Genomic DNA, 14,618 nt, shown 5'->3' with positions numbered 1-14,618 from the left:
GAGCCGGCGTCATAACCTAGAGGATTCTACAGATTTCACCACTGCCATATTGTCATATCTTTGAATGCCATTTTTCAAGTATTATCTAAAATTTTCCATTGCTGATTTATAGATTTTGGGCACCAGGGATCGGTTCCGTGGAGAGAGGTTTTTCCACAGACTAGAGGGGGTGTCATTTCACATGCTGCCTGCATCCGGCGAATAGGCCTTTGCTTATTTGTGTGGCCCAGTGCCAGTCCACAGACCAAGAGTTGGGGACCCCTGTTCTATATGAAACATTATGGGGAGAAAAATGCCATAACAAGGATACTCAGAAGCAGTTTTTGTAGCCATATAATTTTCAGAAAGATCAAAGAAATGCCTTTATTTTCTTGAGCTTGTTTGGAGGTTCTAGCAGGGGAGCGCAGCTATCATATACCCTTGACTGAAGATTGGTACCCTCCTTCTATCTGGGATGGTCGTCCTCTTCCACTGAGCACACAGCTTCGGGAGGGACACACATGGAGCGGTGGGGGAGGAAGGGGACACCCACCTAGCCAGCCAGATCAGCCAAATCAACCCTGGTGATCAATAGAGTGACAGATGCCACAGCCAAATTGCCCTCACATCCTGCCTTTACTTTCCAAGTGACGAGACATTCTAAAACAAAATGAGCTCAGCAGTGAAATAGCTGCCATATGCCCAGAATCTATAAAGCCATGAAACATAGCCTAATTTCCCTTAAAATACTACACAGGCAAAAGTTTTTGAATAGTCCACATACATTGAAATATCCTGATAATTCTTGAGATATGACCATAGGGAAGCTTGCCCATTATCATGACATAGTGAGGTGAAGCATCTCACCTAACAACCCCCTCCCATTTCTGCTCTCTCAATGAAGTTCTCGCAAGGTCTCCCCCATCCCTGAGCAGCCCCCCCTTGGGCCCCCATAGACCTTTTCCCATTCCTACCTGTCCACCCAGGCCTTAGGTTTGATTCTCACCCCACTAGGCCAAACACTCTTCCCCTCACTTATTTTTGAGGTTTTCCATAGCACTGGAATGGACTGCTTCTTTGTGCGGCTGCATAGTGTGGCTCCCAGAGCCGAGGCCAGTTTATCCTACCCACAAAATGGCAGCTTCATTCTGGTCACCACTGTGTGGCCCAGGAACAAACTGCTTCATTTTGCTGCCTTAACAAGGACTGTGCAGTCTGCAGAAGCTTTTGCAGTGTTCAAAAGCGTCTGTACCACTGTGCAGACCTCTTAAGATAAATAAACAAACCATCTGGCAGCCATCATTTTGTCACACCCATAAGTGGGCAGGACTAGTTTGTCTAGTGATCGCCATTTTGTCCCCAAAGAAGGCAGGATAAAATGATGGTTATGACCACACAGCTCAGGGACACATGTCCTGCCCTCCTTCCCCAACATCAGGTCCAGCAGAGAACTTCAAAAGGTAAGTGCTATGGATGATGGCCATGTGGAGAGGAGGCCTAAGCACTGCAAAGTCATGGTGGGGTGGGGTGGGTGGAGAGAGATGGGAAACATGTAACATCTCTGTGGTCAGTTGTAAGAGCAAATAACCACAGGGACGTTGCAACAGTCCTAACTTTGAAGCAGGATTGTATCCAATTTTGGATATCTGTTGTAATTTTGAATGTTACTTAAATAAACTTAATTGGAAGGAGTGATAACTGCTTTCAAATAGCCAAATGTTGTTGGGGTAACATCACAATAAAAGTAGTATTACTGTCCATGATTTTGGTTTCCTGCTCTGGATTACCTTGAAAGGTTGACTGTAATGTATCTTTAAAAGTTTTGGCGGGAAAATAGCACGTTGCTGATTGGTTGAAGCCTCCGGCTAAACTGTATATAAAGAGAGGTTTGTCCCAGCACTGGCTGCTGGGTTCACCATATAGTAAAGAGCTGTTGTCACTATCCTGGTCTCCTGCCTCGTTATTGCCCGAATCTAACACTGGCGACGAAGGTGGGATCTCGAGGCTAAGAGCGCCAGGAAAAGAGCTGAACTCACCAGGAAGACGCGAACCCAGCAAACAAGGGGCGGAAAGCAGCGATGTCCGGCTACACACCACCAGCGCCATTCGACCCAGCTAAGGAAAAATGGGGGTCATACATGGCTCGTTTCGAGTGCTTCCTCGAGGCGAACGAACTTCAAGGAGTTTCAGACAACAGGAAACGAGCATATTTCCTGAGCCACTGCAGTCCAGAAGTTTTCGACACCGCAGAATCCCTGGCGGAGCCAACGCCGGTACAGTCGGTACCGTGGCAAACTCTGCAGACTTTATTGAAAGCCCATTATGCACCAACGCCGTCCAAGTACGTGCAACGGTTCGAATTCGGGGAGCGCAGACAGCAAGAGGGCGAGTCCATCAGCGCATACATGGCCGCCCTGAGGAAAGCCTCAAAACATTGCGAGTACCGAGACTTGGATGAGGCATTGCTGGAGCAACTCATCCGCGGGGTCAGGGACATCCGTTTGCGGAGGCGGCTGCTGTCTAAAAGCAACCTAACGCTGGCAAACACCTTGGACGAAGCCAGGGCTCACGAGATGTCTACCCAAGCGGCGGAAACCCTACAAAAGCCGCCCGCATCAATGCCTGGTGGGAAATCAACCCCCGTCCACAATGAGGAGATCCAGGCTGAGTCGGACGGTGAGGAAGAGGAAGGAGTCTTCCACACCGGGAGGGCGGAGAAAGAAGACCGGGGTGACTGCGCAAGTTGCGGAGGGCAACACCAACGACAACAATGCAAATTTAAGGATGCGGTGTGTCGGCGTGCGAAAGGAAGGGCACATAGCACAGGCCTGTCGAGCACCCCAACCTTCCGCCAAAAATTCAAACCGGCCAATCAGGCGCGGGAGCAGCGAGCGGCCCGTGAGTGGTCAGTTTAAAAAGGCGCGAAGTTGAATCAGACTGTCGTGAGAGTGGGTCACGCAACAACACGCCTAGAAAAAAAAATCTTTACGAAAGCAAAGATTGAGGGGGTGCCGTGCCGATTGGAGGTGGACACCGGCTCATCGATCACGATCATGTCCTGGGACAATCTCGTGAGAGCCTTACCCGCCATCGCAAAGCACAAGCTGCAACCACAGAAATTAAAGGTACAAGACTACCAAGGAAATCGCATCCCTGTTCGAGGGGTAACGTCCGTCACGTCGAGTATGGACAATACAAGAAAACTCTGCCCATCACCATCGTCGATGGGACCCTGCCAAGCTTGTTGGGACTGGACTGGTTCCGAGCATTGGGCATGGGGTGACTGGAATCTTCAGAAACGAAGTCGACCTCAAAGACGCACTCATGAAGGAATTTGGGGCGTTTTCAGAGACTGCCTGGGCAAGTACACGGGACCCCTATCTCTTTTAACCTAGACCCCCAAGTTGCCCTATCCGTCTAAAGGCTAGGAGGGTCCCGTTAGCCTAAAGCCCAGGATTGACCGGGAACTGGACAAACTAGTAAACCAGGGAATTCTAGTGCCAGTTGACCATGCTAAGTGGGAGACCCTATAGTCACCCCAGTCAAACCGGACGGGTCGGTCCGGATTTGCGCTGACTATAAGGCAACGCTTAACAAAGCGTTGCAAAGAGTGCTTACCCGTCCGGTGGTACAGCACTTACTGCACTCAATGGGGCAAGGGCAAGTTTTGCCAAGCTAGACTTGGCCCAAGCCTATCAACAGCTACCCGTAGATAGCAGCACAGCCAAGCGCAGACAATTGTGACTCACAGAGGGCTTTTAAGTGCACCCGGTTACAGTTTGGGGTTAGTGTGGCTCCAGGGTTATTTCAGAACCTAATGGAGCGGCTGTTGCAGGGACTACCAGGGGTGGTACCATACTTCGACGATGTATTGGTATCCGCTGAGAATCTAGAGGAATTAGGGGTGAGACTGTGAAAAGTTTTAGGCATTTTCCGGTCTGCCGGCCTCAGAGTTAAACTGAACAAATGCCAGATCGGGGTTGAATCTGTGGAATTCCTGGGCTACCGGATAGACAGGGAAGGGATTCACCCCACTGAAAGCAAGGTACGGGCCATCAGGAAGGCCCCAGTCCCAAAGAACAAAACGGAGTTGCAGGCATTCTTAGGTCTGGTCAATTTCTACGCGGTATTTTTAAAAAATAAGGCAACAATTGCCGAACCGCTGGACAAACTACTAGCAAAGACAGCTGCATGGTCTTGGGGAAAGGCGGAAGCTAGGGCATTCGAAGGGGTAAAGAATCTCCTATCTAGCGATAGCCTCCTTATTCAATACAATGGCACGCTGCCATTAGTGTTAAGCTGCGATGCATCTCCCTATGGGGTGGGGCTGTGCTCAGCCACAGGTTACCAAATGGCACAGAAGCCCCTATTGCATACTACTCCCGAACCATGTCATCAGCTGAAAGGAATTATAGCCAGCTTGATAAGGAAGCCTTGGCTATAGTCTCAGTAAAGAAATTCCATGAATATGTATTTGGTCGTGATTTTGAAATCATCACGGACCATAGACCTTGCTAGGGTTGTTGGCAGGCGACCGCCCAACGCCCGTGGCACTCTCGCCCAGACTGACCCGATGGACTATCTTCCTAGCGGCATATTCCTACAAATTACTACACCGGCTGGGGAAGGAATTAGGGCATGCAGACGCCCTGAGCAGATGCCCGTTACCAGAGACTATCGAAGACCCCACTCCGGGGATACCAGTTCTGCTAATTGACTCTTTGGACTCTGGCCCAGTCACATCCAAGGAGGTGGCTCGGGCTTCGTACAAGGACATTACAATAAGGACTGTAATTGGTTGGGTACAACGAGGTTGGCCCGCTGCGCCGGGCGGAAGTTTCAAAGAATTTGTAAAAAAACGTGGGGAACTCTCAGCCCAAGGGGGGTGCCTGCTATGGGGGGATCGAGTGGTGATCCCGGAGAAATTGAGGGAAAAGGTATTGGAACTCCTTCACGAAGGCCACCCAGGGATCATCAGAATGAAGGGTTTAGCGAGAAGCTATGTGTGGTGGCCATTAATGGACACGGAAATTGCTAAAAGGGTAGGAAATGCCAGGCCTGCCAGGAGTCCAGACCACTACCCCAACGGCCCCGATTCGGGAATGGAGAGACCCCAGGGCCCTTGGTCTAGGATCCATATCGATTTTGCCGGCCCTTCCACGGCCAAACCTTTCTGGTAGTAGTCGATGCCTACTCCAAATGGCTGGAAATCATTCTCATGAGATCCATGACAGCCGAGGCCGTGATTTCAGTCCTCGGCACCTATTTGTAACCCACGGGTTGCCCGACACGTTAGTCTCTGATAATGGCCCACAATTCACGGCAACCCAGTTTGAAGGATATTTGGCAGAAGAGGGCATCCGCATGTCCTCTCGGCGCCTTTCCACCCTGCGATGAATGGCCTTGCAGAACGTCCCGTTCGGAGCGCAAAGGAAGCATTGTCCAGAAGCAGGCCAGGCGACTGGCAAACCAAAATCGATACCTTCCTGGCCGTCCAACACAGAACCCCCTGTGTCACAACTGGCAGAAGCCCGGCAGAGCTATTAATGGGTCGGAAGCTCAGGTGCCCACTAGGCCGTTTAAACCCAAACTACACACCAGGCGGTTACAAAGGGGTACAGGGTAAATCAAGAGGGAAGGCAGTAGGCGAGCTAGTGTGGGCACCCAACTACAGGGAGGGTCCGACCTGGGTAACAGGAAAAATCCTAGAGATAACAGGACCAAAATCATATCTAGTAGAGATAGAGGGTGGCCGGGTATGGAAGTGCCACATAGACCAGATAAGGAAACGATAACCGTAAATCAGAAACAGACGAAACAGGCCCTGACTACCCAATGTTTGAATCCACAGCTGACTCAAACCCGGGCAAACGCGAGACTTATCTGAGTTCCAGGAGGTCCAGCGACACCAACCGCCCATCCTGAAGACAGCAGGGACGACTCTGCAAATAATCCAGGGCCGGATGGCTAGAGGAGGAGCTGAGAGGAACAAACAGTCCCTCCGGTCAGCTCGACTCACTCCCAGAAAGTGAATTGCGCAGGTCCGAAAGAGTCAGGAGACGCCCAGTCTACCTGCGTGATTACGTAGAAAAATAAGATGCTAATTTTATGTAAATATTGGTAAAGTGTTTTCTGGGAGGAAAGGAGTGTAATGTATCTTTAAAAGTTTTGGCGGGAAAATAGCACGTTGCTGATTGGTTGAAGCCTCCGGCTAAACTGTATATAAAGAGAGGTTTTTCCCAGCACTGGCTGCTGGGTTCACCATATAGTAAAGAGCTGTTGTCACTATCCTGGTCTCCTGCCTCGTTATTGCCCGAATCTAACATTGACGGTTATGTAGAAATGAATAAAAGGGCTTCAGGGGGAATTTCAGACAGGACTTCCCCAAGCCCAGTGCATTTTGCTCTACTTCAGCCCAATCTCAGGTTCATTCAATTGATCATCTTTGTGCCACTCACCTTGGCATCCTTGCAAACTTCTTCATAGACCACATGAAGAGGAGTGGTTTCAAAATCCAACAGATTTGTAGAGACTTGAGCAATGTTTTCCTCATCCAAATACCATCCCATGCCTTGCACCTGTTTCAACCGCCCAGGCTGTAAGTGAGAAACAGAGAAGACTCTGAAAAGCAGACAAGTTCAGTGTTTTGTACTAGATTCCAATTTGTTGATCTATTTTTTAAAAAAAAAAAAACAGGAACCACAAATCTGATGTCTGTCTTGCCTTGTTTTAAGACTTCATTGGAGTGCAGAATAGGAAGATTTACAAGCCAACCTTCCCTGGAGTACCTGGTTCTTACTACGGCCCTGCTCCCGAATGTTAAGTGCTATCCGATGTGCCAGTTCCTTTGTGCACAGCAAGTTGATGTTGTATGCAATGAGGAATTTTCTTGCTCCAGTTACAGTGGCTCCCCATCTTGGAACAAAGGTTGCAGGACCAAAATCAGGAGTCCATTCTGCCTTTTTTAGCTTGAGATAAAGAGCGAAAGTAAAGCGTGCTTTTATTTTAATACTATGAACATGCTCTTTGCCAAATTTTATAATTTTCTGGGCAATAACATTCTATGGAAATGATTTGACACTGAAGTGATTTCAAAATCAGAAAAGACTATTGTTCTATGGATGACAACAATATATTGTATTAAGTCTTGGATGTTAGTATTCTAGACTGAATTTGTTCTATAGTTGCTATGCTTTGATTCTCCATAAGAAATATACTAAGAAGATTTTAATATATTTTCTACAGTCTGTTGAACTTGGAATACACAATGAAGAGGAAATCATCAGTGAAGAAGACACATAACTGATATTTCCAATAATTCTTTAAAAACTGGAATTATTTTATAGGCTGAAGTATCCAAACAATTACAAAGGGGTCAGGAGATATTGATTTATTTCTATTTTTTTAAAAAAACTGCAAGCCTTTATACAGGATCAGCATTGGTGTGAAGACATCAAACTAAAGCAAATTTTCTACTTATTCTGTAATGACATGTTGTACAATATTCAACAGATGGCATCTACTTGTTATCTATGAATCTCTTATACTATTTAAAAGAAGCTGGGTGTGGAACATACATTAAAAGAAGCTGGGTGTGGAACATACATTAATTTTGCCAACAAAAATGCCAACATATCTTATGGCAGTGCAAAGCAATGAAAATACCTAAACATATCGATTAGCAAAGTAAAATACAAGAAGTTGTTTGGTTATAGGAGTAATTTATTTTATTAGACCACAACAGAACTACAACAAAATAAATTTGAGTTCTAATCTAAAAATGTATATTCATAATTTTGCATGTTTTTATCTATTTTCAGTAGATTCAATTTTGTGTTGAATGACCACTTCCACCCACCCCCACATGGGAAACCCACAGCTGCCAGCAGCACAGTCACCGGCAATGCTGCCAATCTCTCCCCCGCCCCGTGTCCCTTCCTGAGCATGGAGGAAGGAAGTAGATGGGAATGAGAAGCAGGAGAGGGAGGGAGGGAGGAGATGGAAATGCAGGGAAGGAGGAAGGGAGGGAAAGAGAAAGGAAGGAGGGAGATGCCCCAGAGATCTGGATCTACTGACATTTGGGCTCAAAGGAGAAAGCAATTTTTATCACAGATAGGACTTTGTTGGCAATCCAAATTAACATTGTTATTCTTGAATTGTGAGGTCTTAGGAAAATATCCCCTCCTTGTGTATTGCAAACAGCCATTTCCAGTGGGGAAAACAGGACAAAGCAGAGTGTGGAAAACATTTTTTCCTTTGTTGTATTTCCAGTCTCAATTAGACCCTGGCAGGGTCCCTACAGGAGAGCCCTTTTAAGGATTATGTATTAATAGAACAACAACTAACTTACCTCTGTTCTTAAATGCTAAAGCTGTTGTACATAAAAAAACAGAGGAGCTCTGATCAACTATCACAGACACCATTTTGACAATTTTGCTGTACTGTTGTCTGTGGATGCCTCCACTAAAGGCAAGCATGGGATAAACTGAGCCTGATTTGTTCTCAGTCTTTTAAGTGGCCACAAACTATTAGCAAAAGTGGCATTTGATCACAAGCCAAGGAGGTATTGAGAAATGTTTCCCATTTTGCATTTGAACATCCAAGGAGGGACAGGAAAGGAGAAAAGGAAAGACGAAAGAGAGGGAAAAAAAAGAAGGAAAGAGGGGAAGAGACCAAGAAAGAAAAAAGAAGGAAGGGGGGAAGGAAGAAGAAAGAAAGGAGAATGAAGAGGGAAGGAAAAAGGAAAGACGAAAGAGAGAAAAAAAAAGAAGGAAAGAGGGGAAGAGACCAAGAAAGAAAAAAGAAGGAAGGGGGGAAGGAAGAAGAAAGAAAGGAGAATGAAGAGGGAAGGAAAAAGAAGAAAAGGGGAAAAAGGAGGGAGGGAGGGAGGGAGGAAGGGAAAAGGATAGGGATAGGAGGAGGAAGGATGGCGGGAAGAGGAAGAGAAGGAAGGAGGAGGAGAGGGAAGAGAAGGAGGAAAGGGGAAAAGGAAGAAGAAGAAAGGAGAATGAAGAGGAAGGAAGGAAGATGGGAATGGGAAGGGAGGGAGGAGAGAGAAGAGATTATGAGAGGGAGGAAGGTCTGAAGGAAGTCCTTCCTTAGCATAGGGATAGGAGGAGGAAGGATGGCGGGAAGAAGAGAAGGAAGGAGGAGAGGGAAGAGAAGGAGGAAAGGGGGAAAAGGAAGAAGAAGGAGAAGGAAGAAAGGAAGGAAGGAAGATGGGAATGGGAAGGGAGGGAGGGAGGGAGAGAAGAGATTATGAGAGGGAGGGAAGGTCTGAAGGAAGTCCTTCCTTAGCATAGGGATAGGAGGAGGAAGGATGGCGGGAAGAAGAGAAGGAAGGAGGAGGAGAGGGAAGAGAAGGAGGAAAGGGGGAAAAGGAAGAAGAAGGAGAAGGAAGAAAGGAAGGAAGGAAGATGGGAATGGGAAGGGAGGGAGGGAGGGAGGGAGAGAAGAGATTATGAGAGGGAGGGAAGGTCTGAAGGAAGTCCTTCCTTAGCATTTTGCCACCAGCAGCTCTGCTGCTCTTTCGCCATCCCCTTACCCCCTCCTTTCCTGGTGGTCTCCCATCCTATAGATGAAAATGCTTTTTATTTTTTATTATTTTTTTTCTTTTTGTCACAACAGTATACACAAACAATTGTCATAGATAAAACAACATATCTTGAAGAAATATATATATATATATGTATGTATGTAAAAAAATATGCAATAACTATATTAATTTGATATAATGAAGAGAACAATAGGACAGGAACGGTAGGCACTTTTGTGCTCTTATGCACGCCCCTTAGTTTAACTAAAACTAAAAAAAAAAAAAAGCACGCTTTGGTTAAACAGCTGGGTCTCCTCACAAAGAGAGGCAGTGGGCCACACACTTTGACCCGCACACTTTGCCCGCTCGTGCACACCATGGGCAATCTGGCCAAGGACAGCAAGCACAGCAGCAGCAGCCTTGAGGAGGAGGTAAGTGTAGCCAGGCGCCAGTTTGGGGAAGGGGGGCTGGGCTGGGCTGTGGGATCCCAGTGCCCTGGGAGTTTGAGGGCCGGTCTGGGCACTTGCCCTCCAATGCCCAGGGCTCCTGGCAGCCTGCACCGCCATCCAGGGGTCCTCCGTGTGGCCTGAGTGGGATGGCAAGGCTCCTCTGGTGAACAAGGGTTTAGCACTCGCCCTGGTCTTGCCTTCTTCCACTACAGATAATGGAACCCCCAGCCACACCAGGGCTTCCACAGGCAACCAGCAACATGAATGATGTTGAGCTGACCAGCCCACCCCAGCCATGCCCACCGAGCACCCCAAGGGCCCTGATGCAGCCCTCAATGAAATCAAATTTGACACCCATGGTATAGCTAATGTTAAAAATACTATTGTTATCTTACTTTTTCAGGCAGGGTTTCATATTCCCCTGCTCGAATAGCAGGCAAAGATCTTCTGCTCTCATTCAGAGCTGCTTCACCGTATAGGTACACTGCAAATAAAGGCTAAATTCACTGAGAGTTGTCATCTTGAAATCTAAAGAAATCTAAATTTGCAAGAAATCAATGGTAAATCAAAAGAATGGCTAGGAGGCCCAATAGCTGTACAAACCTGTGCTGCATAATTAGTGTTAGCTTTAGGCTTTGATAGTCCAGTTGAGATGTTGAGGGTCTTCCTTTCTCTCAGGAGCCCATTCCTTTTTTATCATTTTTATACCTGCCATTTGCTTTTCCTGGGCTTCTATCCACAACCCCATATCATAATTTAGAAGGTAGAGCAAAGCTAAAAAAAAAAAAGTCAGCGGTTCCATCTGCTAGGTCTTGTCTGGAGAAGATTTAGAAATTGAAAACTAAAATAATTTTACCTATGGGAAAACAGGATTGCTTCACTGAAATGGAATTGGTGGACTGAAATGGGGGGTAAAGCATGAATTGGAATGTCCTTCTTTGGCTGATTGCCCAGTGCTTGCCTATTATGGATGTAGTAGTAGAACTCTAGCGCCATCTTCTGGCTTTACACTTAGTGTTCTTCAGAATTGGAATACTGACTGCTTCAGAATAAAACTGAGCACTAATTATTGCTCATATAGGGAAAGGAAATAAGATTTAATAGTCTGTTCAGAACTTCATCACAGCAGAGTAAGAGACTTCCTCAACAGGTCTGCATATATTCAAATTTGATAGGCGTGTTGTCCCTGAGCAAGAAGATCTTTGGGATTAGAACAAAGGCTTCTTTCTGTGAATGGTCAAACAGAATTTCAAACTGAAATTGATTAGTCATTGCAGTCTTTCAGACCCAACTTATTTTTCCATGACAGGCTTACCAGGCACATGCAGTTCATCTGCTAAGCATTTTCCAAAGAGATTAGCAGAACAAATACACTCTTCCATGGTAACATTCCTCACAGGAATGAATGGGCAAACATCCAGCGCTCCCATTCGGGGATGCTCACCTGTATACAAAAGCAAACCATGTGTAACAAAATCAGAAAGGATATCAGGAATAAGTAGTCATAAAACAGATAAAATATAGAGTATGTTTTGTTTTCATTTGTTGGGAAATATTGAATAAACTATACTAGTGGTCCCCAATCTTTCTGGAACCAGGGACTGGTTTCATGCAAGACAATTTTTCCATAGACCAGGGTTTTGGTGGTTTTGCACACAATTTAGATCCCGCACATGTGCAGATGAAGCTTCACTCGCTTGCTCACCACTTGCACTGCCCGGTTCCTAACGAGCCACAGACCAGGGGTTGAGGACCCCTGAACTCTACTAAAGGACTAAGTTAACATTGAGGATCATTGTCAGGTCTGGGGAAAGTTACTGATTAATCTTTGTGTATTTGCTTTCAGAAACATTAGTTCCAGGCAACACGTAACTTGTCACAAATTCAGGGCAGTACCGTCTTTCTTCTGAAATTTGACAGAGCCCTCTTTTGAAGCACGATTTGGCCAAATTGGAGATGATATAAATTTCTATATTTCTGTATTGGTGTCTATCACATTATGCCAAGCAGAGGTGGTCAGTCCCATTGGCTAATCACACAAATCCACATGCCTTTTACGCTTATCAATCCATCTTTTGGTCAATATTTGTAAGTGTGGCACATTCCAATCTTCTCAAAAATATAAAGACACATTGTATAAAAGAGGATGGAAGTGTTTGCTTGGATAATCTTATATTTATCATATTACAAAGCCTCCAAGCAGCAATCTGTATAATGCTGCATTTTAGTTTTACATTTTCATGAGATTCATCAAGGATATTCAAGATTCCTGTCTGAGCAGTGATTTGAGGTTGGGCTCCAAAAGTTCGATCACTGGTCCCCCATATGGCATTATCTAAATTGTCAGGACCCAGAGAATTTTCATGCTGAGCCATCTAGAGATATATCAGAGTTGTTGCAACACTAAACACAGGCTGTAGCCTTATATCTCAGACCATTTTGCTCCTACATTGACTCTCATAATTCGTCTCCTCTTCTCTGTATACCTTTATGTTTTGCCATGTCAATAAGCTGAAAAGCAATTTTAGCTGCATTCAGTGCACCCACAACAACATCCTCTGGACTTCCGACAAAGGTGTAAACAGTCCGATTAGTGGAAGGGCCTGCATCCACATCCAGCAGGAGACAACCCTTTGTTTGAGAGATGGCCTTGCCAATCTCATCTATCACCTGTAGCAGAGAAGAGACAGAGAGCTTGGAAAGGAAGCACCTGGTGATATACCGTACCTCAGTAAACTCTAATCACTTTCTTTAATTGGAAACTAGATATCCATGCTCTTACAATTAGTCTAATTCATGTTAGCCTGAAGAATTTAGGAATGAACTTTCCCCTATCACTTCAAACAATTATAGTAGAATCCACTGATTAGGACTCAATTCAAGAGTAAATTAATCAAGTTGAGGAACTCTTACAAAAGACAACAGTTCCTAATCTAGGGAATGAAACTGCTTCTTGTGCACAGCACTGATCACCAAGTTTGGTATCTCTCCCATGGATAGTTTTAAAGCGAAAGCTGATTTCTGTTTTTGTGTTCTGTTTAAGTGAAATATATATAAATAAATATTTATGCCACATAAAAATCAAAAGTTTAATCTCACCTCATGGATTTTTTCATAGTTACTTTGTAGGAAGATGATGCTTCACACCTCCCAAAATCTGTTTTCTTGGCAGTTTACCGGCAGTTAGCCCTCATGGTATATGCAATTTATTAACACATGCTAATTTAAAGTCTTGTTCCACAGATATCTGTGTCCATAGATGTAGAAGGACTATTTTCAGTGACTTGTGAAACATTTCCAAATGTATTTGATGGTATAGAGATGATAGGTATGCTGCCGTCAGCTCCACTAGATGAACCAGACCAGGAAATCAACTCCACAGGAAGACCAGAACTACATTTTATTGTGAGTGATTGTAATAATAAAATCTTGCAAGTGTGATTGTGTTGTGTTGCTGCCTCCTTCTTAGAGTTCATTGAATAAGGAAGGTGTCTGCTGAGTCACTTTCAAATGTTATCTGGTTATTTTGGATCTTAAAAATGCTTCACTGTCTTTTGCCTTCATTCCCGTATAACTCAGTCAAGATCATTTTTCTTACACTTTATAGTTTATTCAAACAGCTCAGGAGTATAAAAGTCTCTTATAAAAATGGATTTCATAACTGTTTAGTCCTTTACACAAAAACACAACAGATTTCGTTAGAAAGAAAATTATGTAGAACTTACCTTTTTATTGTTTCCTTCGGAAAAATTGGGAACACATTCCACTAATTTTGACATTATTCTAGTTGGAAACTTATCCTTGTTTTAGACTTATGAGAATCCTGGATGTATTTTTCCTTCTGCTTTTTTTGCTTTAAAGTGAAAGTAAAGTAGAATCGAAGTCTTTATAGCTTGTATCTAACGGGATTTCTCAATCCTCATCGTTTCTCATTAACCAAGGCACACCAGCTACAAAGAATTTTGCTGGCACTTTGGACTGACCTTTATTTTATTTATTTTAAATTTAGCCCTGGCCCTGTTCATCATGTTGGGGTTCAGCAGCTGCAGCTGCATTTAAAAGCAGAGTATTGCTGAAAATATACATTCATGCTGCTCTGTAAAAAATTGAATGGAGATAAACAGAATTTGTAGTTTTTCTGATTGACAAAAGGATCTTTATCCCCATCAAAGTTACGAATAGAACTGATTTTTCTTCTATGGACTAATTAACAGGAAAGTTGTGCTAATTTTAGAGGCAATGCACTACAGTATTATTCAATTAGGCATTGTTTAAATTTTTGACAACACACTTTTTAAAATGTTGTCTTCCATCCATTTAGAATCTTCCTGTGTTTTTATTGGAAATATGACTATAGTTGCACTGACTCTTTAGAGCCTCACAATTTTCTGACCACAAGGTTTAAAATGTAAATAAAAATGCAGGGATTTCCTCTGTAAGCCTTCTTTATTTACATTTATTTATTTAATCAACTTTTAAGTTGCCTCTGTTACCTTAGCAATTCTAGACAGTGCACATAATACCACATATATAAAAAACAGTAACACACGAGGAAAAAACACAGGTCAAAACAGTAGCAAACAAGTAACAGTAGAATTGTTAGCAATCCACTTTAGAAATATATGCATCAGATGAAATGGAATCCCAGATCTTGA

The 14,618-nt window shown here is 44.4% G+C and overlaps 1 protein-coding gene across 1 annotated transcript in view; it reads right to left on the bottom strand.

Moving 5' to 3' along the window:
* FTCD (formimidoyltransferase cyclodeaminase) overlaps window positions 1-13,790 on the bottom strand; it is a 29,263-nt gene extending 15,473 nt beyond the window's left edge. Inside the window, exons 1-6 of the mRNA XM_058164805.1 lie at window positions 13,689-13,790; window positions 12,450-12,633; window positions 11,279-11,407; window positions 10,359-10,447; window positions 6,768-6,947; window positions 6,438-6,575 (exon numbers count right to left, since the gene is read on the bottom strand). Coding sequence (XP_058020788.1) covers window positions 6,438-6,575; window positions 6,768-6,947; window positions 10,359-10,447; window positions 11,279-11,407; window positions 12,450-12,633; window positions 13,689-13,742 — 774 coding nt within the window. The 5' untranslated portion in view covers window positions 13,743-13,790. The remainder of the gene's footprint in view (window positions 1-6,437; window positions 6,576-6,767; window positions 6,948-10,358; window positions 10,448-11,278; window positions 11,408-12,449; window positions 12,634-13,688) is intronic.
* Window positions 13,791-14,618: the final 828 nt, after the last annotated feature.

This window comes from Ahaetulla prasina, chromosome 1 (assembly GCF_028640845.1).
Source record: "Ahaetulla prasina isolate Xishuangbanna chromosome 1, ASM2864084v1, whole genome shotgun sequence".
In the NCBI taxonomy this organism is placed as follows: Eukaryota; Metazoa; Chordata; class Lepidosauria; order Squamata; family Colubridae; genus Ahaetulla; species Ahaetulla prasina.
The sequence above is the reverse complement of the archived record's forward strand: the minus strand, read 5'-3'. Positions and strand labels throughout refer to the sequence as shown.